Source organism: Leuciscus leuciscus, assembly GCF_965113295.1.
Source record: "Leuciscus leuciscus genome assembly, chromosome: 11".
In the NCBI taxonomy this organism is placed as follows: domain Eukaryota; kingdom Metazoa; phylum Chordata; class Actinopteri; order Cypriniformes; family Leuciscidae; genus Leuciscus; species Leuciscus leuciscus.
The window spans coordinates 23,437,290-23,460,306 of NC_138735.1; the positions used below are offsets into that span (position 1 = coordinate 23,437,290).

The following is a 23,017-nucleotide window of genomic DNA, read 5'->3' on the forward strand; positions in this document are numbered from 1 at the left end:
TCTTTTTTGTGTGCACTATTACTTTAAAGAGGTCATCGGATGCAAAATTCGCTTTTATATGGTGTTTGCATATAAATTGCAGTGTGTGGACACAACCACCATACGATTTAAAAAATCCATTCACTCCTTTTTTTTTAAATCCTCAAAAAGTCTAAAGTAAACCCTCTCAATAATCAGGCCGTTTGGATTTTTATTAGCATATTTCTGCTCTCAGCCATTCGACACCCCCCATGGAAGAGAGGGGTGGGGTGAGCAGTTGCTCATTATCATTTAAAGAGACATGCACCGAAACAGGTCACTGTGAACAGAGCTGTTTTTGAGGAGGTAAACAGGGTGTTGTTTTACACAACCATTGAGGAATTTTAACCAAAGTATATTACAAACTTTATATGAACACCCTAAAGAATCATACCAACTTGTGGAAAATGGGCATCTGATGACCACTTTAAATGTTAGTGTTTTGTTCTACTGTACCTGTCACTACCTGTGTGTTTATCTGTTAAACATGCATGATTACTTCTCTAAATGTTATTTGCATTTTAACCATTGAAATAATTTTCTCACAGGCACATGCTTATGTCATACACCAGGGTCCCTCAAAGGGGCCACTGTCCTGCACAGTTTAGTTCCAACCCTGATCAAACACACCTAGCTGTGAGTTTCTAGTGATCCTGAAGACATTGATTAGCTTGCTCAGGTGTGTTTGATCAGTGTTGGAGCAAAACTCTGCAGGACAGCGGCCCTCCAGAACCGAGTTTGAGGAACCCTGTCATACACTATTCAAAAGTTTGGGGTCAGTAAGATTTTTTTATTTATTAAATAATATTTTTAATAAATTTAATAAATATATTTTTCAAAAATATACTTTGATCAAAAGTAAGATTAAAGACATGTATAATATTACAAAGGTTTCTATTTCAAATTAATTATGTTCTTTTGAACTTTATATTCATCTAAGAAACCTAAAAAAAAAATGTATCACGGTTTGACACTGTGACACTGAAGTAATTTCATGTGACACTGAAGTAATGATGCTGAAAATTCAGCTTTGACAACCGGAATAAATTACATTTTTAAAATATATTAAAATAGAAAACAATATATGATATTCAAAACAACAACAAAACAATGATAATATTTTGCAATATTACTGTTTTTACTTTATAAAAACTGAATAAATTCAGCCTTGGTGTGCATAAGATAAATCTTACCAACCCCAAATTTTTCAACTCTAGGTTATATAGGTGTTTTGATAAATTGCTTATATCACTTACTATAGTTTATATATAAAGTGTACCAAATGTTTTTGAACAGTACTTAAACCAAACATGTTCTCATTTGAATGTAGTGATGAATGAAAACTGATTTTAATATTCATTCTCTTGCGTCTCTCCAGACTAAAAATAATCTGTTTTTCTGGGGTTTTCTAGTCTCAGTGACGCATATTTGCCAGCAGGTTCCCTCACGTGACTCAAGATGTCATTTTTATTTGTTCTCCTGCAAGCACCTCTGGGCTTTGAGGAAACTCCTTTTCCACCACATTAGTGTCCGTGTCACTGAAGAGCAGGGGAGTGGGGTGAAGAAAGAGAGAGAGTGATAGAGGGAGAGAGTTTAGATGTGGGTTATTTTCAGCCGGTTACGTAAGGACTCTAGCTGCTGGGTGTTTTCTCGTACACTCATCACGGATGATAAAGGCAGGAGACGAGGCAGGGAGGCCAGTGATGAAGCAGGAGATGAGGTAGTATATAAGGCAGGCAGGGAGTCTGGAGATTAGGGCTGGAGATTGATTTCCCAATTTCACTCGATTCTGATTCACAAAGCTCTCATGCTAATTTGATTCCAATTCTGATTTGATTAGATTCCTATTCATTTGGGTGTATTTCAACTATGATATTCATTTTGCTTACATATTCTTACAGATGGAATAAAATCTCTCCAACAATGCTTTGAATGTTTCGGACCAGTAACGTATCTTTTTGAACTATTCTTTAAAAGAACTGGCTCATAGGAGTTATTTGTTTCAGGAGTTAGGCCACGCAGGGCGCATTGTATGTTATTAAGTTGAAAACAAGCAGCTCATAACAGCCATTTGTTCAAGAATCAGACTACTCTGGTAACGCTTTATGGTTTTGATTCACAAAAAAATCTGATCTCATCTGTTTGTGAATCAGGTTACACTGATGACACTGTTTTTGATTTGCTGAAAAAGATCCAGCTTGCTGACAAGAGTCGTTCATTCAGGAATTGAGCTACAAGTTGGCTGTATGTTTTTGATTCACTAAAAAGAACCGGCTCAAAAGAGTCATTCTTTCATGATTCGGACTACCCTGTTTTGATTAAGAAAAATGGACCAGCTCACAAGAGTCATTTACACTGTTAATGTTGTATGTTTTAAAAGAACAGGCTCATAAGGATCATTCAATCGTGAATTGAGCTGCACTGGTAGTCACATCAATATTTTTACCCAGCCCTCCTGGAGATGAGGGGGAGTAGCAGTAGAGACACTGAGTTCTTACTGATGGTGGGTGGAAGCCCGGTCCAGGGGTCGTGCCCTTCCTTAGTCATATCCTTCATCACAATCCCCTTTTGTGCTTGGCACGATTCCTCAGACAGGAGGCATCTCGCTTAATCACGTTCATTCTGTTGACTTATCTCTACCAGATTTATGACTACTTCATTTTATATTTATAGATGATAATACGGGTCAGAAACAAAATGATTTATGAAATAGAACTGTAAAGTAACAGTTTCTCTTCTGTATAAAGTAATGCACTGAAATATAGCACTCTATCTAATTTTGATATTAATGTATCATATCAGTCAGATACGATCTCAGGGTCTGCATAAAGTTTCATTACATTGAAAATCATCTATGCTGAACTAAAGCTAAGCAGCTAAAAGCCTTGGACTGTGTCGTCCTTGATCACAGTGGACGTTTCTGTTAGGGCCATTTTGCGTGTTTTATGGTGGAGGAGAAATAGTGCTGCCTCATTGGCATTCTCCTCGTTCCCGGTGTCGAAATTACACACGGCCGGTTATTTCTCTGAACGGCTCGATTGGAGCGCGGGATGAAATGGTGAGAAACTTGTGACAGCTTTTAGTGAAAGGCTTACCCACTGACATCTGCCATTTGAAATCGTACAAAAAAGGAAAGTGACATTTATTTACTTGACGTTAGACCACACAAACTCTGTAGGAATATCATAATGGTAATATGTGGCAGCCAAGGGCACCGAATGTGAAAAAGACGTTTCAGGAGCGAGCTGAGGGGAATGAGAAAGAGGCCGCAGACAGCTGAGAATTTATTGTCTGAGAGGGAGGGTGAACGGCGAGAGAGAAGCCCAGCGGACTCACCGAGTGGAAGTAAAAGGGACTGTAATTAAGGAAAGGATGAAAAAGCTCTCCTCTGTGTCTCTTGCGTTCCATCCGTCTCTCTCTTTTGGAGACATGTGCATGTTTTCCTCAAAATCACTTCCTGTATGCCTCCCACCCTCTTCCTTTTAATCGTAAACAATGTGCCAAGTGTGTCAGGGCTCTTTATCAAAGTCAGGTAGGACTGAAATCCTTCTAGACAATCCAGTTCAAATGTTTTTTTAGAATATGATAGTTGGTTAAAAGTAGGCTAAAGTTGGTTATTAGCTGCAGAATCAGTTGCCAGCTGGTCTATAGGTGGTTAGGGCTGGTCATTGGATTGGTTATTCAGTGTATAATATAGATTGATCAGCAAATTACCAATTTGAACCGGATATACATTTATGGAACATGATAGTTGGTTTAAAGCTGGTTCAAGTTGGTCATTAGCTGCAACAAACCTGTTATCAGCTGGTTTATAGCTGGTCATTTTCTGGTCAATGTATATATTATAACACTTCCCATGCTCCACAACAGCTTAAGCTAGAGTTTCTCATCCTGTATTTTGGTTCCTCCTCATATTCCCAAATCCAGAGAATCACTCAGCCCCTCCGGACGTCACCACCTACACCTCCGAACATCCCGTTCAGGTTGAGAGGCCACAGGTGTCCACCGTACCCCGGACCACTCCCAAATATGGCAACGCCGAACTCATGGAGACCGGAGATGGTGAGGGCACAATAATGTTTGTGAAAGAAAAGGAGTGAGGTTTTAGAGACAGTAATGACGTTTTCATTTCAAACATTACAATGAGCTTTGAAAGATTTACATGAGTCATTTTCCTCAATCATTTTGACAACCCATCTAGCAGCTCTCTTCCACCCTCACCATATTTATTTTGGCAGATGGTTTTATACAGAGCAACTTGCATATAGTCCCCCTGCAGCAACCTGGGGTTAAGGACACAGTGGTGGTAGCTGGGATAAATACTATAAAAGCATTGTTTACTGTTAGTTCATGATACTTAAAGCATTATGTACACCAAAAAATTTATGTACACCAAAAAATGTATTAAATGATTTTCAGTAATTGAAATAAAGATATATATATATATATATATATATACCCTTTCCAAAAAATTTGAATATCATGGAAAAGTTCATTTATTTCCATAATTCCATTCAAAACGTTAAACTTCCATAGATTATAGATTCAGGGGCCACAACTTAAACGATTTCAAGTATTTAGTGGTTTATTTGTACATAATTTGGGCTTCCAGCTCATAAAACCCACGAAAACAGGATTTCAAAAAATTTGAATATTACATGAAATCACACAGTAATTACACAGTGATACCATGGTCTTGAACCAGGTTTTGGTTCTTTTGGCAGTGTGGGCAGGTGCAAATCCTGCTGGAAAATGAAGGAAGCATGAAGTGCTCTGAAAATGTCCTGGTAGACGGCTGCGTTGACTCTGGATTTAATAAAGCACAGTGGACCAAAGTCCTCTTTTCTGATGAGAGCAAATTTTGCATCTCATTTGGAAACCAAGGTCCCAGAGTCTGGAGGAAGAATGGAGAGGCACAAAATCCAAGATGCTTGAAGTCCAGTGTGAAGTTTTCACAGTCTGTGTTGGTTTGGGGAGCCATGTCATCGGCTGGTGTTGGTCCACTGTGCTGTCCACTCAACGCAGCCGTCTACCAGGACATTTTCAGAGCACTTCATGCTTCCTTCAGCAGACAAGCTTCATGGAGATGCTGACTTCATTTTCCAGCAGGATTTGCACCTGCCCACACTGCCAAAAGAACCAAAACCTGGTTCAATGACCATGGTATCACTGTGTAATTACTGTGTGATTTCATGCAATATTCACATTTTTGGAAATCCTGTTTTCGTGGGTTTTCTGGAATCTGGAAGCCCAAATTATGTACAAATAAACAACTAAATACTTGAAATCGTTTAAGTTGTGGGCCCTGAATCGATAATCTATGGAAGTTTAACGTTTTGAATGGAATTATGGAAATAAATAAACTTTTCCATGATATTCAAATTTTTTGTATCTTGTATCTTGCATGTAAGCCCTGGAGATAATAGACACAGTCTGTGATATCTGCTCTGTTATGAAGCTGTGATTGAGGGCATTGATCCCACTCTTTAATGTGATCTCTTGGGGACGCCCCTGAAGGCTGGATTTGACTGCATCTGTAAAATTGATTTGTTAGGGGTAAGATGAAAATTGAGGTGTTTGATACGGAAGTATACACAACAGTGGGGAGTTGAAACATCTTCATTGTGCACATTCAGCCGTCCATCTAATCCGTTTACGGCTAGTCGTTTAGACCCTGACAGCCTTGTGTGTGTTTATAGGCTCATTCAGGAAAATTGGATTTATTGTACGAGTGATAATATTCCTTTTGTTTTTGCTTGTTTTTTGTCAAGGTTTGTGTGTTTTTGTGCATTAACATGCATGTGTGCTTCATAGGAGTCCCTGTTAGCAGTCGTGTTTCAGCTAAAATCCAGCAACTTGTGAACACACTAAAGCAGCCCAGACGACCTCCGCTTCGAGAGTTTTTTGTTGATGATTTCGAAGAGCTCCTAGAAGGTGAGTGTTTGACTCATCATTACAGTTTCACAGTATTCTTATAAACAAACACACATAATGATGCCTGATTCGCAAACAAAACAATCTTTTGAATCGGTTGTTTTGAATGATTTGGTTGAATCAATCAGCCAAATCAGCTACGGTAAGTCAGCTAACTGAAAACATTGTAATGAACATCAGCATTTAAATAAATGTCTTGACAAAAACACCAGTGATGAGTGATGATTCAACTGAACCGTTGATTTAAGGATTCACTGTTCATTGAACCAATTTGCTAAAACATGGATGATTTTTTGCCTCCTAAATGGCCATGTTTTGCCCCTTCCATCTGGTTTCATTCAGTCCAGCAGCCTGACCCCAACCAGCCACGGCCGGAGGGCGCTCAGATGATCGCTATTCGAGGGGAACCGCTGGGAGTGGTCACTAATTGGCCACCATCTTTGGAAGCTGCACTGCAACGCTGGGGGACCATCTCGCCTAAAGCGCCCTGCCTGACCACCATGGACACCAACGGCAAACCCCTCTACGTCCTTACTTATGGTAATATAGCCATATTTAACTACAGCCATACATATAATGACCAACATCTGCATACAAACATACTGGAACAAAATTATAATATATTAGAGCAGAATCGTATAATATGTGATACTTTTCATACTTTTCATATTATTTGGGACCACACAGTCTGATACAGTGACCCCGAAAAGTATTTCAACAATTAAGTCATGCTTAATGTGTAAATGTCTTATTTATTTTATTTTATCATAAACAAAATATTTATTATTTGTCAAACAAAATAGCACTATTTATTTTAAAGAAATAGCACAAACACTTTACAAGTCTTTTTATTCAGAAAATCTAGTTAGTTCTGAGAAAAGCATAATTTGTTTGCAGATGCCACTTGTTTTGATATTTTGCATTAATGCATTGGCATTTTTAAGTGTGAAACTACTGTAGTGTATTTTTGGTGCTCTGAATATACTGATATACCTGTTCATTTCATAGTAACATAAATACCCTTGTCTCCTTGTTTATTTATGCCCCGACATGAGAGGGAGATCATTATAGGACTTTTTTTTGTGTAGTGTGTGTGTGGTGTGAGGTCTCAGTCTCTCTCTCTTGCTGATTTTACTGGATGAGGATCCTGCACATCACTGGTGAGAGTGTGAGAAAGGGTTTGCAGTGTGTGTGTCTGCTGTAATGGATTGGTATTTCCTCTTTTCTTTTCTTTTTTCTGAAAATTGAAAATGACCATTAAGCCACCTGAGCATCATCGTTTCTTCATCTTTACGCACACACATCAGGACTCTCAAAACCCTGACCAACAGAAAACCTCCACTGCCACTCACACAGTTGCAATGTGAGCCAGAAAATGAATGGCAATGGCTGTTTGTGTGGCGCATTAACACCCCCCTCCCCCCAGAGCTCACCGAGGAATATCACCCTCCTCCTTAGCTCGTTAAAATCCTCGCTCAAATCAAAAGAGTAATTAACTTTCCACAGAACGCAGACGCAGAGCGAGATCACTATCTCATGCGCACCGTTTGGCTTTCACTGGGGCTTCATAGCCATGAGTTAAATCCTGATAACAGCAGGTCAAAAATTCAGCAGGACAGAGAAGATAAAATTCAGAAACGCCCTGTGTGTGACTCATCCAGATGCTTAAACTTGGAGAAATTTGGCCATTTGGTCTCAGTCCATGTTTGTCCTTCGCTTGCCCTTCAGTGTGTGGAATCTTTTCACTTTTTTCTCTTTCTCTATTTAACTTTTTTTTTTTATGTAGAGCTTAGTTTTCTTATGCACCATAAAAGTACTCCATATGACTCTGAAGTCATACGATAGCTTTGTGGCAGGACCAAAAGGGAACTGACTTCATTATTCCCTGAAAATCCCTCTTTGCCTTTAATCTCATTTGCACTCCCATATACATTTATTCAAGCTGTCGGTTCTTGGTTAAGAGATGCAACAACCAATGGCGTTTCGCATTCAAGTCAAACTTGGTGCAACCTATTCTACCGTTCAAAAGTTTAGGATTTTTTGAAAGAAATTAATACTTGTATGTATTCAGCAAGGGTGCATTAAATTGATCGCAAATTAGATAAATGGCATTTATAGTGTTACAAAGGATTTTTTATTTCAAATAAATGCTGAACTATTATTTCATCAAAAAAATCCACAATAATATTAAGCAGCACAACTGTTTTCAACATCCATCACTGGAATAAATAAATGTAAGTAAAATAGAAAACATTGTTTTTAAATTGTAATAATATTTCACAATATTACTGTTTGTACAGTAAATTAAAATAACTTCGGCCTTGGTGAGCATAAGATCATTCTTTCAAAAACCTTAAACTACAAGGCATTTTTGGTGAACTGACCCCATAAAAGACAGTTTCTTCTGTACTTCCTTCTACACAGGTAAACTTTGGTCTCGGAGCATCAAAGTAGCGTACAACATCCTCCACAAACTGGGCACAAAACAGGAACCAATGGTCCGACCAGGAGACCGGGTGAGTGTGACTGAACCTATTAGAACCAGTTCCACTCATTAGAGGAAAATTGCAAGTTCAATACAAGTTAACGTCTACATGCTGTCGATTACCACAGAACATTGGTTTGTCTTGTTCCTTAATTTTCAAATATACATATATTGTGTGTACACTAATGCATGTCTATGAGGCAAGGTTAGAGTGCTAAAATACACCTTTTTTGTTAAATTAACTAGTTAAATGTTAAAACGAATACAATTTTGAATATGAAAAGTAACTTTTAAATCTGCCTGTATTCACTTTTTACGGTGTAAATAGTAGCCTACACTAGTACACTGGATGATTTAGACAACTTAATAACAAAAAAAAACCTGAATTAAAGCGCTTTAACAAAATGACACAAAATTCGAGCTGCTTTGAAACCCTCTGGAATGACTTGCCACATAGACTTCCATTATATCGACGGATGTGCAATTTTGTCTGTTTTAACATAACGAGGGACGAATCAAAATGATTGTGGTAATCGTCAACATGCTGCAGATGCTGAACATAGAGCGTAACTTGTTTTGAATCCAGAACATTCCTTTAATGACAGTGTCGTTTCCTGCCGCATGCCTCGGTTTTAAAGCATGTCCCTGTCAGATTAGCATACGCTCGTGTCTGAAGTCTGACACCTTTCCTCTCTTATCACTCCACGAGCAGGTGGCTCTTGTGTTCCCCAACAACGACCCCGCCGCCTTTATGGTCGCCTTTTACGGCTGCCTTCTGGCAGAGGTGGTGCCAGTACCTATCGAAGTGCCACTTACCCGAAAGGTGAGACTAAATATACCACCATGAGAGTCCATGAATGACTGTCACGTTTCTTAAAGCCTTCAGGTCTGCTTTTTTGACAACGTAACAAGTTATAGTTCCTACCTACACACAATCCTCCCATGCAGATCTTTCTTCTCAGCATGGATTCACACTATCGAGTGCCAACCTAACAGTCTTTACCGTGCAAAATATTAATATTTGTTTATTATTCATGTTTAATGGTAACGTATTACAAAGGCCTTCTGGAAACATGACCTTGTAAATATTGCAGTGTCTCGCTCTCCAGTTCTCTGTCTATTTTGAGATCCGTTATCTTTTCAGTATGTCAGGCTGAATGTATCAGCGCAGACCCCTTGAGGTTGAGGTATTGCCTCAGATATGTATGCCGAATTTTAGTGGTCGAAGTAGAGGAGGAGAGCAGCTTTGGCAAGAGTCAACCTGATCATCAGTCCAAAAATTCCAGGAAAGGACCTGGAAACTGGCAGAACACTCTCTGGCTTCCTCTGCATGCAGTGCACTTAGGAAACCAATAAACTTCTGTCCAGTCCAATAGCAGCTGTGTGTTTTTCTGCATACAGATGCTTTTATCCAAAGCCACTTACATTTCATTCAAGCTAGGCATTTTATAAGGAAATCGAACCAATGACCTTGGCATTGCTAATGCCATGACACTAATGATTACCATATTCAAATACCATGGTATTTGCATGGTTATCCATCAAAGATAAAAGAGATATTCAGGTGTAATGGGTAAACATCATTTCTCAGTGTGCTGTCTGTAATAAGTAGGCCGTCACCTCCCCTGCAGTGTATTTTGCTGCTGTACTGATGATGGATGTTAGTTGGTCTTAGCCTATTTCTCTCTCTCTCTGTGTGTGTGTGTGTTGTGTGTATTAGGATGCAGGAAGTCAGCAGATCGGTTTTCTCCTGGGCAGTTGTGGGGTTACCGTGGCTCTGACCAGTGACGCTTGCCACAAAGGCCTTCCGAAAGGCCCCACTGGGGAAATACCACAGTTCAAAGGTCAGTGCGTTAATACACAACTCCAAAAGTGATGTATAGTGGCATGTAGCCAGAATATAAGCATAAAGTCCTCTTTTCAGCTTAATATGGCCAAGAACCACCGACTTAGACAGGAAGAGACCATCTGATTGACATGTAAACCACCAACCACAGTTTGCAAACATTGTTTCTAAAAAAGAATTCCGTATAAAATATATGCTGTTTTTCAACTTTCTATTCATCAAAGAATCCTGAAAAAATTATGAGTAGCACAAGTTTTTTCAACATTGATAATAATATTAATGTTTCTTGAGAACCAAATCAGCATAGTAGAATGATTTTTGAAGGATCATGTGACACTGAAGACTGGAGTAATGATGCAGAAAATTCATCTTTGCCATCACAGGAATAAATTAAAAATTTAAATATATTAAAATAGTGAGAATCTGCGTGGACCGGCGAGCAAACATCAAGAGCATGATGGGCCGTATCATGCGTGTGATGATATATGAGCCAGACTGCTTGCAGTCAGCATTTTATGCCCTGTCTGGGCCGCAGTAAGACGAGAGAAGGTATAAATAGAAAATGTAGAAGTAAAGACTCTGTGATATTGTTGTAATGATTAAGAAGTCCCGAGAGGATAGTCATTCACCCCAAGACAGAGAAAAGACGGACTTACTCTCATCCTGACGCACATAGTCATTTAGCCAGTCACCCTAATTACTCACTATCATTCTTTTGAATGATAATCTCTACTAATAATGGTAATGATAGTCATGGTTGACTCATCAAGCTGCATGAATATTAATAGATTGGTATGAATATTTATGTGTTCTCTCTGTTTGGTCCCACCCACTCATCAGGATGGCCAAAGCTGCTATGGTTCGTCACAGAATCCAAACACCTGTCCAAGCCACCACGTGATTGGTTCCCTCACATCAAGGATGCAAATAACGACACCGCCTACATAGAGGTGAGCTAACCCATGGAATTACGACCGTTATGGAAATATCAGTTTATTCAAATTATTTTACCGGCCGTACACACACAAACATTTTCCCGAAGTGGAAACCAACAGTCTGGGATTGTTTTTCCATATGCTGCACCCACCAGCCACTTTAATTGTTTTATGATATCTGATTGGTAGATATTCTATGTCTCGAGCCACAGAAATCAATATTTCCTATCAGCATGCCCGAGCACAGCTGCCTCCATTAGAGAGTCGCTGGATAATGGATGATAAATGATTAATGTTTGTTTAATTGTGAATCGGGACTCTTGTAGGAGATGCTGGTTGATGGAGTGGGGCTGGTCTCATGTTATTGAACCATTTTTGAGTGAGCTGTCTCAATGTTCCTCACCAGATCCCAGAAATCTGAGAGTCTGTGCAAAGTGGCTGGGTGTCAGATGTCCACGGTGCTGGGCCGATGTTTGATTTCTGTTTTACTGCACGCCTTTTCAGTACAGTATGACAAACGTACAGAAGAAGACACTTCACTACTAAAATCAAAAGAAAAATATGAAATTATATTTTACTTAAAGGAAACTAAGCCTTTATTGGACCATTAAGATTTTGGCATAGTGAACGTAATCTTTATGACAATACAGCACATTTTCTCCTCAATTCTTATTACTGTAAAGCAAAAAAACTCATTAATTCTGTAATTTTTTTCTGATTAATTCTGTAATTCTCATTAATTAATTGTTTATATACATAAGATGAAAAAAGTATTATTAAAATTGAAAAAAATATATTATTCCAAAAAAACACATTTTTACCCATTTATAATTACTGGGAAGAAAAAAAAGCTCATTTTTATATAGATAATATGGAAAAGGTATTATTATGAAAATGAGCACATTTTCTCCAATTACCATTATCAATTAGCACATTTTTTGATTATATAGTATGAAAAAAGCATTATTAAAAGTGCAAAAAAACTGTAATTTAATGTATTACAGTAATGAGAATCTAATGAAAATAATAAAAACCTCAAAAGTTAAATGTCTAAAAAGAAAAAAAAGAAGAAGAATTGGGGGGGAAGATGTCATGAAATTGTCCTAAAAGTTGAAATACAGACTTGGACAAGTTCTACACAGGTATCTTTACATTCACTCTTACAGTAGTGCGTTAACGGCCATGCAAACAGTGTTTGTAAGGGATTTGATGCATTAATTGTTGTTAATGATTGCCCTGTATGACACTGTTTATTGTTTTACAGTATAAGACCTGTAAAGATGGGAGTGTTTTGGGCGTGACAGTGACACGGATTGCACTTCTTACACACTGCCAGGCCCTAACGCAGTCTTGTGGATACACAGAAGGTGAGTCCCACAAGAACAAACGCACATCATATTATACCTCTAGGTCAGTCCCCGGTCCTTCTCGGACAATAATATTGTAAATTTATCTTCTCTTTTTGTGTTTCAGCTGAAATCATAGTGAATGTATTGGATTTTAAAAAGGATGTGGGTTTGTGGCATGGAATCCTAACTGTAAGTCATAACTTCTGGAAAAAATAATGTAAACAATACATCATATGTTACACATTCAGGGTAGTAATATGCACTTCCTGTTTCCCCAGAGTGTCATGAACATGATGCATGTAATCAGCATCCCATACTCACTGATGAAAGTCAACCCTCTGTCCTGGATCCAGAAAGTGTGTCAATATAAAGGTTTGTCAGAAAATATATATGGTTTTTTTTTTACACCAAATCCAAATTTTACACCAAAACTATTTACACCCGGTCAGATATGACTGATTTTTATCACCAATTTTTTTTATTCCAAGTCCTTATAACAACATATTATTACACAAATTGTGCGGACATAATTTTTGGCCAGACAGTCATACAAAGAAATTATAAACGCATGCAAAAACTAACTGATTATATTGTAGTCAATGTACTGTATCTGGTTTCCTGTGAACTTTTTGTTTTTCTATACTTTTTTTTCCTTTTTTTTTTCTTTTTTTTAAATACCTTAACCAAGTTTATTGTTATGTTCTTCCCTCATACGTTTAAAAAATATTAAATATTTTCCTCATATTTTGATGATTTAATCGAGCTTGAAGGGTCATTAAAAACAAATATTCCCTCTGGGAATCACTTTTGACCACTTTTTTTTTTCAACTTTATGTTGAGAAATATGTGTATGCATTGTTTTGTTTTAAAATATATATATATATTTGTGCTTAGACTTGATACGAATAGACTTCAGTCTTAATCTTTAATCTTACTGGTAGTTTTTCATGAAACATGAACGGGAAAAATTTCTGAATAAATCAGTAGTAAAAACCCTCATTGGGACCATTTAAAGGTTTACTCAGAAGAAATTTGTTCTGCTCATGTTTTGTGAATTAAGTCATGTTGACGTGACAATGCTCTTTGACACAGTTTTGTATGTGTCTAATATGGCCATTCCTGTGATTTGTGTAGTAAATATGTGTGGTTGTGTGTAGGTAAAGTGGCTTGTGTCAAGTCCAGGGATATGCACTGGGCTCTAGTCGCTCACCGAGATCAGAGAGACATCAACCTGAGCTCCCTGCGCATGCTGGTGGTGGCAGACGGATCCAACCCATGTGAGCTTTCTCTCTTTCTCTCCTTTTATTAACTCTTCCTTTCCCTTCCACCTTTAACCTTCCTCTCACACCTGTGTGTTTCTTGAAATACTCCTCTGACTGGAAACAATCTGAGGTTTAAGTAGCTGTTTACATACCCAGCAACCTGAAAAAAGCTAAAAGGATTATTCATAAGTGTGTAATATAAATGTATGCACTCATATATGCCCTCTGGGATTATAACTCACAGAAGAGATGAGTCAGGATAGATGATGCCCAGAAGCCATTTTCCTGACATATACAGACACATAATACACAAATGGACACACTGAAGGACAAAACATACTTCTACTGCCTGTTTCGCTCAAATGCCAATGTAAATGCCCCTACAGTCGATGTGTTTCTGATGGAATATTCAAGAAGTAAAATGGATTTAAAGGGTCATATGAGGTTTTTTCTTGGTGTTTTGAGATGAATGGATTGATGTACTGTGTAGACTGTGTACTGTTTAATAACACAAGGATTCCTTTCCAGTCAAAAAACATTTGGGTGAATCTCACAAAAACTCATATTTCAATTCAAGCGAAAAAAAGAAGAAAAGGCTATAGAACAGGGGTCCGTAACCTTTTTTTTTTTTTTTTTTTTTATAAACCTTACTGTTTTACTAAAAACATGTATTTTTCAATAACATTTCAATAACAATAACTTTATTTAGGTCCATACCATGAGTAAATAAAGTTGTCGTTTCCAAACAGTGAACGTAGCCATCAAAACATAACATTGATTGATGTTGTGCACAGCACTGCAAGTTGGTCGAAACATCTTGAAATATTATCGTGAAATGACTTTTTATTAACTTCTGTAGGCTGTAAAACAAAGGAGTTTTCTGCAGGAAACTGATCTCTAGTGATGTGAAGTTTTTATGATCATATACTGGTAAATGGTGAGAAACCTGGCGAGCCACAAGTTCCTGACCACGACTATAGATGGACAAAAAAAAAAAAAAATCAGAAGAAAAAAGGTGAAAATATATCTAAAAAAGAAAATAAAGCCTATTTTTTATCACTAACTGTTTTAATGAAAAATATCATATATAAATCATAGTCCTTTTTGTCGTACTTAATTTAACAAATATTTTACATTACTCTAATGAGAAATTAGATTTTTAATTTCTTAAATTTATTTTAATGCATAGCAATAATGATAGTTTTATAGAAAATGTGTGTGTATGTATATATGTATAATTTCCATTTATTTATTTTGTTTTAACATGAAGTATTACATTAAAACATGAACACCCAGATGTATTCTGTAATTTTACCCATTGGGTAGACAAAATGTAAACAATCACAATAGAAGTTATTTACATATAGAAATCGTAAAGGTACAATCTGTTTAATTCTAAGGCTGGTAATGAAAAACTTTTTTGGTGCAAAAAAAATGTAAACTAGCATAAGTCAGGAGGAAAACTGAAATGCTACAATACTATATGATATGGCCCCTTTAAACTGGATGTTTTTTAGTGAACTCAACCTCTAAGAGCTCTGTTCCCATTGTACCCTACAATGTTAGGATACTTCTAAAAGTATGAACTGTTTAAAATGTTATATGAGACAGGCCTCACATTATAGTACGTAATGTTCTCTTCCTTTCTCTGCAGGGTCCATCTCATCATGTGACGCGTTCCTCAATGTCTTCCAGAGTAAAGGACTACGTCCAGAGGTCATCTGTCCATGTGCCAGCTCAGCTGAAGCCCTAACCGTGGCCATCAGGAGGTGAGAGGAGTGCTGACACATTGACCACTCACTCACCCTGTAAACTTCCTTCCAGAACATTTAGATCTTTCTGTCCCTTTTATGAGTTTCGTATTCCAAAAGATTCTGAAAAAAGATGGAAATATGGACACAAACATTTTCCTGTTGGTTAGACAGACAGATTGAAGTTAATGGTTCATCGAGAGAGCTTTACCGAAGTCTGTGTATGTCTTCAATGCAATTTTCCCAAACCATTTACAAGAAAATAATGTTTTTTTTAGGCTGCCTCCATAATTACAGCCCTGAATAGTCCTGACATCTTTGCTTTGTGACCGAATCAAACTCGTGACAGAACTCAGAGCATATGGTTTTCATTCCACAGGATTAACTCCATCGCTGGACGTTTTAACAGACCTTCTCTCTCTCTCATGACAAATTTGAGGATGAGAACAGCTTGTATGAATTTGAACAAAAAGTGAAACGAATTGAAAGCTAATAAAAGAGCCTGGTGTCATAAAAGAAAACTTCACCTTATAGTGAAGTCAGAGGAAAAAGTTATTTCAATGGCAACCAACAAAACGTAATTCCGCTGTTTTTGTCATCAAAGAAGTTTAGGTCATTGTCATTTGTGGATTTACTGAGCAACTTGTAGTAGTAACCTCATTTTTCACCCTTTGCACTCATTTGGTTTGGGCAATGTGGTTCACAGAATATTTCTCACTCTGGTAATAATTTCCTTCCTCGTTCTCATTTTCATTTCAAAGCTCTAGATGATTGGTCCAACATTTCTGCACTTTTGCTCTGTTCCAAAACTTACACAGCTTTTTAAAGAGTTAGACATTATGCACACACCCGACATGACGGTTGTTTGGGGGGGGAAAAGTCACATTCTAAGATACCTAATTTTGACTGAATGTCCTTTACAGAGGCAATCCCTGAGGCTCTGTGGGGGGAAAAATCACTCAAGATGCAAGACATGTTGATTATAAATATACTTACATTATATTCGAAACTACTAAATTTAAAAAATAGAATGGTGAATCAAATGCTGTTGGAACCAATTCCAAGTTCCCCATCAGTTTCTTGTAAGGTCCCTTAGTTGGCACCCTATGTAGTGTGGAGACAGCAAAGCAGCACACTAGGTTTTGGAACAGAGCTATTATTACCAGCACACCCTGTTTTATGTGTTTTGCTCAAATAAAGCCTGCTGTACTTTTCCAAACATATCTGTTAGCTCAGACGAGTGTCTTTCAGAGGACATTATATGTGGGTGGGGCTTAAGGTTGTCCATCAAAACAAGTTAGACCAATCAGCTTCCTTTTCAGGTTTACATTGCATTAGAGTCACTGTTAAGCGTGATCCACAACCGTGATTCTATATATTGCTCTGATCTTGCATTTTATTTCTCGTTTTAGGCCTACAGATGACAGTAACCAGCCGCCGGGTCGAGGAGTTCTGTCTATGCAGGGTCTGAGCTACGGTGTCATCAGAGTGGACTCAGAGGAGCGCCTGTCCGTACTCACCGTACAGGACGTGGGCACTGTGATGCCAGGAGGTACACATATGTACATGCACAAATGGTTCTGAGAAAGTCTCGAATGTGCCTATGTAAATATTGTTGTATGTTTAGCATTAAAGAAGAGCCATCAAAGACGGCCGTTGTGTAATGCGTACGCCTCTCTCTGTGTGCTGTATTTACTGCTTCATAAAGTGTGTAATCTGTTTATTGATGTTGTGTATGTGCAGCTCTGATGTGTGTGGTCAAACCAGAGGGAGTTCCTCAGCTGTGCCGAACAGATGAGATCGGAGAGCTGTGTGTGTGTTCCATCGCCACGGGAATGTCATATTATGGGCTTTCGGGCATGACAAAAAACACCTTTGAGGTTTGTGTCCTATCAGAGCGAGATCGATTTGGCTGTAGATTCTCCTTCCAACAATCCCTAGACCTCTGCTTGAACTGATGTTAAAATGCTCCGATCACAGTCTTTTCTTTGGCTTGTTTGTTAAATTGCTCGGAAATAATGAGTAGAGCATTTTCACATAAAGTCTGATATCTGAAGCCTGATTTCACCTCATTGAGTATAAAAATAAAACAGGTGATTGTGAGATATTAAAATGAAAATGTGTGAGATAAAATGTCACAATTATGAGAAATAAAATTTAAATTGTGAAATATAAAGTTGCAACTGTGAGATATAAAATCGCAATTGTAAGATATAAAGTTGCAATCAGAAATGAAGTCGCAATTATAATATATAAATTCACAATTGTGAGATACATATAAATACGGTATAATATTGTGAGATACACTATAAAGTTGCAATTACAAAAAAAAGTCTCAGTTTTGAGAACTTTTTTTTTTATTATTATTTTTTACTCTGAGGTGAAAAAATTGTGTGACCAAATGACACAAAAGTAAAAAATATTCACAATCCAAAACCATTTTGGTACCTATTTTCTCAAAAGAATTTCATAGACTTAATTGAATTGTTTTAAACTTCACCTTTGCCTCCAAATAAAATAATGCCAGATCATTGAAATGCATTTTGGACTCAGCCAGTGATATACGGCAAATATCTGGGTATTTGTAGCTAATCTTTCTAGATTTCTGTCATTTAGTACTGTAAATCTGTTGAGCCTACATTAAGTCCACAAGTTTAAATCTAAATGTAAAGTTTAAATGTTCAACCTATCAGTTATCATTTCACTGTAATGTTAAATGGGGGAGAAGTGACTCTATAATAGAGGCTTGCACAGGATGGATTTTTCAATCCCGCTACCATAAGTAGCTAACTAAAACATTGTGTTATATTTTATCCCGTTCCCGCCCTAAACTTTCACATTTCGTCCCACTCCCGCCCACAAAAGCCCATAGGAAAAGGTCTATGTGGATTTTTCACTCCAGGTCCTTGTTGGATTCTGTCTAGTTCTATTGTCTCTAGGCTATTTTTTTCCAATTTCCACAGACATGACACTTCAGATCTCCAGTGACAGACTTCTATGTGCTGTTGTTATTAGATAATTATATTTTGTGGGAGCCCACGAGTCATTTCTTTCTCCCCATTCTCACGCACATATCAGTATCTTCCCTCACGTATCCACACTCAGCACACTCCACACTTGTCCTGCGCCACTGTTGTGTCAGATCCCATGGTCGTGCACACCTCTACTCTATAGTCATCGAGTGAACTTCCACATTTGTATGCTGTATTAAATTTACAAATGTATAGTTTGATCTTGATGTAATTTTTGTCTTTTGTTTTGTTGGCTGTCAGGTTTTTCCCATGAGCAGCTCTGGGGCTCCTATCAGCGAGTACCCCTTCACTCGTACAGGGCTGCTGGGTTTCATAGGCCCGGGAGGGCTGGTGTTCGTGTCTGGAAAGATGGATGGTCTGATGGTGGTGAGTGGACGGAGACACAACGCTGACGATATTGTCGCCACAGCGCTAGCGGTGGAGCCCATGAAGTTTGTGTACAGGGGCAGGTGAGAACACATTAAAAACAAACAAACATAGCATATTCTTCTTGGTCATCAAAGACCGTGTGGTATATATAGCGCATGAGCTTGTTTGCTTTGGACATGCTGAGTGCAAATTAAATGGATTTAACACCTGCTGGGGCGGCAAGAGCGTGTGCTCTGCGTGTTGTGGTGGAGTTGTTCTGTTTCAGTTGCCTCTGTGAAATTACCTCAGGTTTTGTTCATCAGTTTTCTTAAAGCTTTATGCTGTGTGGAAAATCAGATGTGTTACAGTAATAATATAATATAGCGCGTCAAGCCATAAAAATACATTTTCATTACTTGAAACAAAATAAACATTGTTTATTTTGTTACTTTGTTAATTAGCTAGTTGCCAAGGCAACAATTCTCATTTTCGTTTAGTTGAAGTACTAAAATAAGTAAGGAATAATTGACAACAGGTCGTTGATTTATTTGAAAATAATGCACACCTGAGGTGGTAATGCGGCCACGACGCAAAGCGGAGTTACAAACGTCATTTTAAAGCTAGTAACAGAGGCTTGAGCCAGAGATAGCAGACTAATGCAGTTATCAGAGAGAGAGAGAGAGATTAAGCGTGTGTGATTTACCAGTTTTTATCCTATTATTCACTATATTTATTTGTTTGGTCAGTATCAGTTTTGGTTATTTTGCCGTTGTAGGCTGTAAGGACCTTTGAAATAACTGAAAACATTTTGCAAAGTGGAACTGTAATGTGGTCAAGACCTGCCTGGAACTACTTTAGCCGTGCGTTTCCCTGAAAATAATTGCACAACTTAGAACGTTTGCAATCAGATTCAAGATTCAACCAATCAGATTCAAGCATTATGAATGTACGTAGTGTAACTAAAACTAAATAAACTAATTCTTAATAAAAACTATATTGACATATAAAAAAAAATGGCAAAACACCCAAATGACCTAAACTTAAATTAAAGTAAAAACACGAAATAAAATGTAATTCAAATGTAATGAAAACAATTACTCACAGGTGCCCTAAAATCCTTTTGCTACACTTTACATTTTTGTAGATTTAAAATAAATGTTTTAATTAAATTCTGCTGTTTATCACTTCAGCTTTGTTTTGTGATTTGAATGAATTCTAATTCATTATTGTGAATTATGATTATTATTCATTATCAAACATTATAATTATTAACTATTACTATTTTTGTATTAATTGTTATTATAAGAATTAATAAATGTAAATGTAATTATTAATATTACAATTATTTATTTATTTTGTTTTTTAAATATGAATTTTAATAATGTAAAATTAAATTCGATTCTGGCCACTAGTTCCTGGTTCGAGATGTTTTAGGGGTCGGTCTGATATCTCCTGTCTGTATCTCCATCTTCAGGATAGCGGTATTTTCTGTGACGGTCCTGCATGACGAGAGAATTGTGGTCGTAGCCGAGCAGCGGCCGGACTCCACAGAAGAGGACAGCTTCCAGTGGATGAGCCGTGTACTGCAGGTATTTGTCCTTTTTATACACACCCCTCGCCGATCGATTCGGGCAGCGGCGACTTGCTATTCCCGTCCAGTCTGGCGGGAGTCACCTTAATCGCTGCGTAACCCCAGTCACCATCCAAACTGAATTAGATATTGCGCTATTGCTGACTTGTGTACTTTCTGTCAGCACTTTACGAGTCCTTACCGGCATGTAAAAATAACAAGATGCATTCAGGCACGGAGGTTGGCCTTCACTTCCACCCACCCACCCAGACGGTTCCATTCCACTCTTTTGTTGTAGGTCATTAATCTTGCAAATATGGTATTTTTTCCTTCCACTTCCTGAATTCCTGTTTGGTAATTTGGTTCTCCCCAAGGCATCAGTAAAGGTCAGCGGCTGCATCAGATCTCAGCTGGCAGCCTCTTCTCGGCTTCTTACGAAGTCTATTTTTAAACCTCACCTGACAATCGAATGTGTTTCTTTCTGCAGGCGATAGACAGCATCCACAACGTGGGGGTGTTTTGTTTGGCTTTGGTGCCCGCTAACACCCTTCCCAAGACTCCGCTGGGAGGGATCCACCTGTCGGAGACCAAGCAGCTGTTTTTGGAAGGCTCCCTGCATCCCTGTAACGTCCTAATGTGCCCTCACACCTGCGTCACTAACCTGCCAAAACCCAGACAGAAACAGCCAGGTCTGTCTGCGGCAAGGTCACCTCAGATGTCGTACGAAATTAGAAGTGCCAGAAATTGTGTGTGTGTGTTGTCGTCTGCTTGTTTGTGATGTGCTTCCTCTGCTCGGTCCTGCAGAGATTGGACCCGCCTCTGTGATGGTGGGAAACCTGGTCTCAGGGAAGAGGATCGCTCAGGCCAGTGGCAGAGATCTGGGCCAGATCGAAGACAATGATCAGGCAAGAAAGGTGTGTGTGTGGTACCATGGGGCCTCGATTTTCATCTGTCACTCCATTCACTCTCCCTCCCCTCTCATTCATTCCTCACCTCCAGCAAACCATCCAGTCCCATCCAGCCAAGAATATGCACAGAAATTGGCATATATTTGTCTTCAATACCAGCGTTGCAATACATTAAACTGCCTCAGGGTGCTTTATAATTGCTTTTAGAGGAGATGTAGCATCTGAGTCAAAAAATGTGTATTAGAATATAAAAAATATCCAGTTAAAAAAACTATATTTTGCATATTCATTCAAATATTTTTTTATTAAATATGTAGTTCCAATTCTTATATATATATATATATATATATATATATATATATATATATATATATATATATATGTATATATATGTATGTGTGTGTGTGTGTGTGTGTGTGTACATATATATCTTTGCAGTTTTACTGATTTAAAATGTGTATGAATAAAAAACATATATTTTTTATATATATTTTTTTTTCTTTTGCTACGTTTTCTTTTTCAAAATATTTATATATATATATATATATTTACATATATATACATACATACATACATATATATATATATATATATATATATATATATATATATATATATAATAAAAAGTAATACAAATAAATTATTTTATTATAATAAAAGTAATACTTTTAAAAAATAAAAATAAACAATAAAATGTATTTTTTTTTACAAACTGTTTTTTTTTGTTTTTTTTTTGGGTCATTTTCTCAGCATGAAATATATGAGATGATTAATTCTCCTGCATCTGTCACAAACTTGAAGACAGATTGGGATTTTCTTCCCTGTGTTTTCATTTTGGTGGCTTAATGTTTGGAATATTCCACACGTGTCACCACATGGATAACTTTAGGCCTCTGATGGTAAATTTTCCACGTTTTTTGACGATGGGTGATTCGCAACAGATGTTTTGTATTTAATAGCTGGTGTGGATTTGAATCGCTTGTGTCACTTACATCAGCAGGAGTCAGATGATCAATATTACAATTTGACTTAAACAAGTTGCAGCCTCTTATAAAGTTACCGGCCAACTTATTACACACATTTGGCGCTCTCCGAGCATTCATTTTGGACACTGTGGCACGCAGTAATTATCCCAACTGGATTTGTGGTAGGGGAACTGACCCCTGACGGCTTGTCAGACCTCTTCCTCTCAGCCAGAGTCGTTTCAAACCCAACCCCTACAGACAGCATTCTGGGAAACTGTTAAAACATTATGTCACCAAACCAGAACTTGACAGTTTTATGCTTCTAAAACGTTCTCTCTTTTTTTTTCTTTTTTTTTAAGTAAGGATTTAAAAAAAGCTGTTTTTGTGGAAAACCGAGTACTCCATTAGAATGAGTATTGCACGCTGGGCTCTGTTTGGGAGGGCTGGTTTGGTTGTTTTTTGTGCTGTTAGTGTTGAGTTGATGTCTTTGGTTTTGCTGTGCTGTCAGTCAACCACCTCAACGCGAATACAATCCATTACACTGCCCTCTCAGGCTGAAAGATGGCAACCATTATTCCGTCAGCCTGTCTGCTGTGCACAACACCATAACCTTA

The 23,017-nt window shown here is 37.7% G+C and overlaps 1 protein-coding gene across 7 annotated transcripts in view; it reads left to right on the forward strand.

Moving 5' to 3' along the window:
- dip2ca (disco-interacting protein 2 homolog Ca) overlaps positions 1-23,017 on the forward strand; it is a 101,554-nt gene that overhangs the window by 59,550 nt on the left and 18,987 nt on the right. For 6 of the 7 annotated variants that reach the window (XM_082183832.1, XM_082183833.1, XM_082183837.1 and 3 more), the window contains 18 exons: positions 3,946-4,080; positions 5,833-5,952; positions 6,295-6,492; positions 8,377-8,468; positions 9,150-9,260; positions 10,158-10,281; positions 11,124-11,233; positions 12,483-12,585; positions 12,692-12,756; positions 12,846-12,939; positions 13,725-13,844; positions 15,484-15,598; positions 16,993-17,132; positions 17,324-17,460; positions 18,853-19,061; positions 20,435-20,549; positions 21,018-21,219; positions 21,335-21,444. In XM_082183832.1, the coding sequence (XP_082039958.1) occupies positions 3,946-4,080; positions 5,833-5,952; positions 6,295-6,492; positions 8,377-8,468; positions 9,150-9,260; positions 10,158-10,281; positions 11,124-11,233; positions 12,483-12,585; positions 12,692-12,756; positions 12,846-12,939; positions 13,725-13,844; positions 15,484-15,598; positions 16,993-17,132; positions 17,324-17,460; positions 18,853-19,061; positions 20,435-20,549; positions 21,018-21,219; positions 21,335-21,444 (2,300 nt within the window). The remainder of the gene's footprint in view (positions 1-3,945; positions 4,081-5,832; positions 5,953-6,294; positions 6,493-8,376; positions 8,469-9,149; positions 9,261-10,157; positions 10,282-11,123; positions 11,234-12,482; positions 12,586-12,691; positions 12,757-12,845; positions 12,940-13,724; positions 13,845-15,483; positions 15,599-16,992; positions 17,133-17,323; positions 17,461-18,852; positions 19,062-20,434; positions 20,550-21,017; positions 21,220-21,334; positions 21,445-23,017) is intronic. The other variant, XM_082183835.1, reaches the window with a different exon arrangement.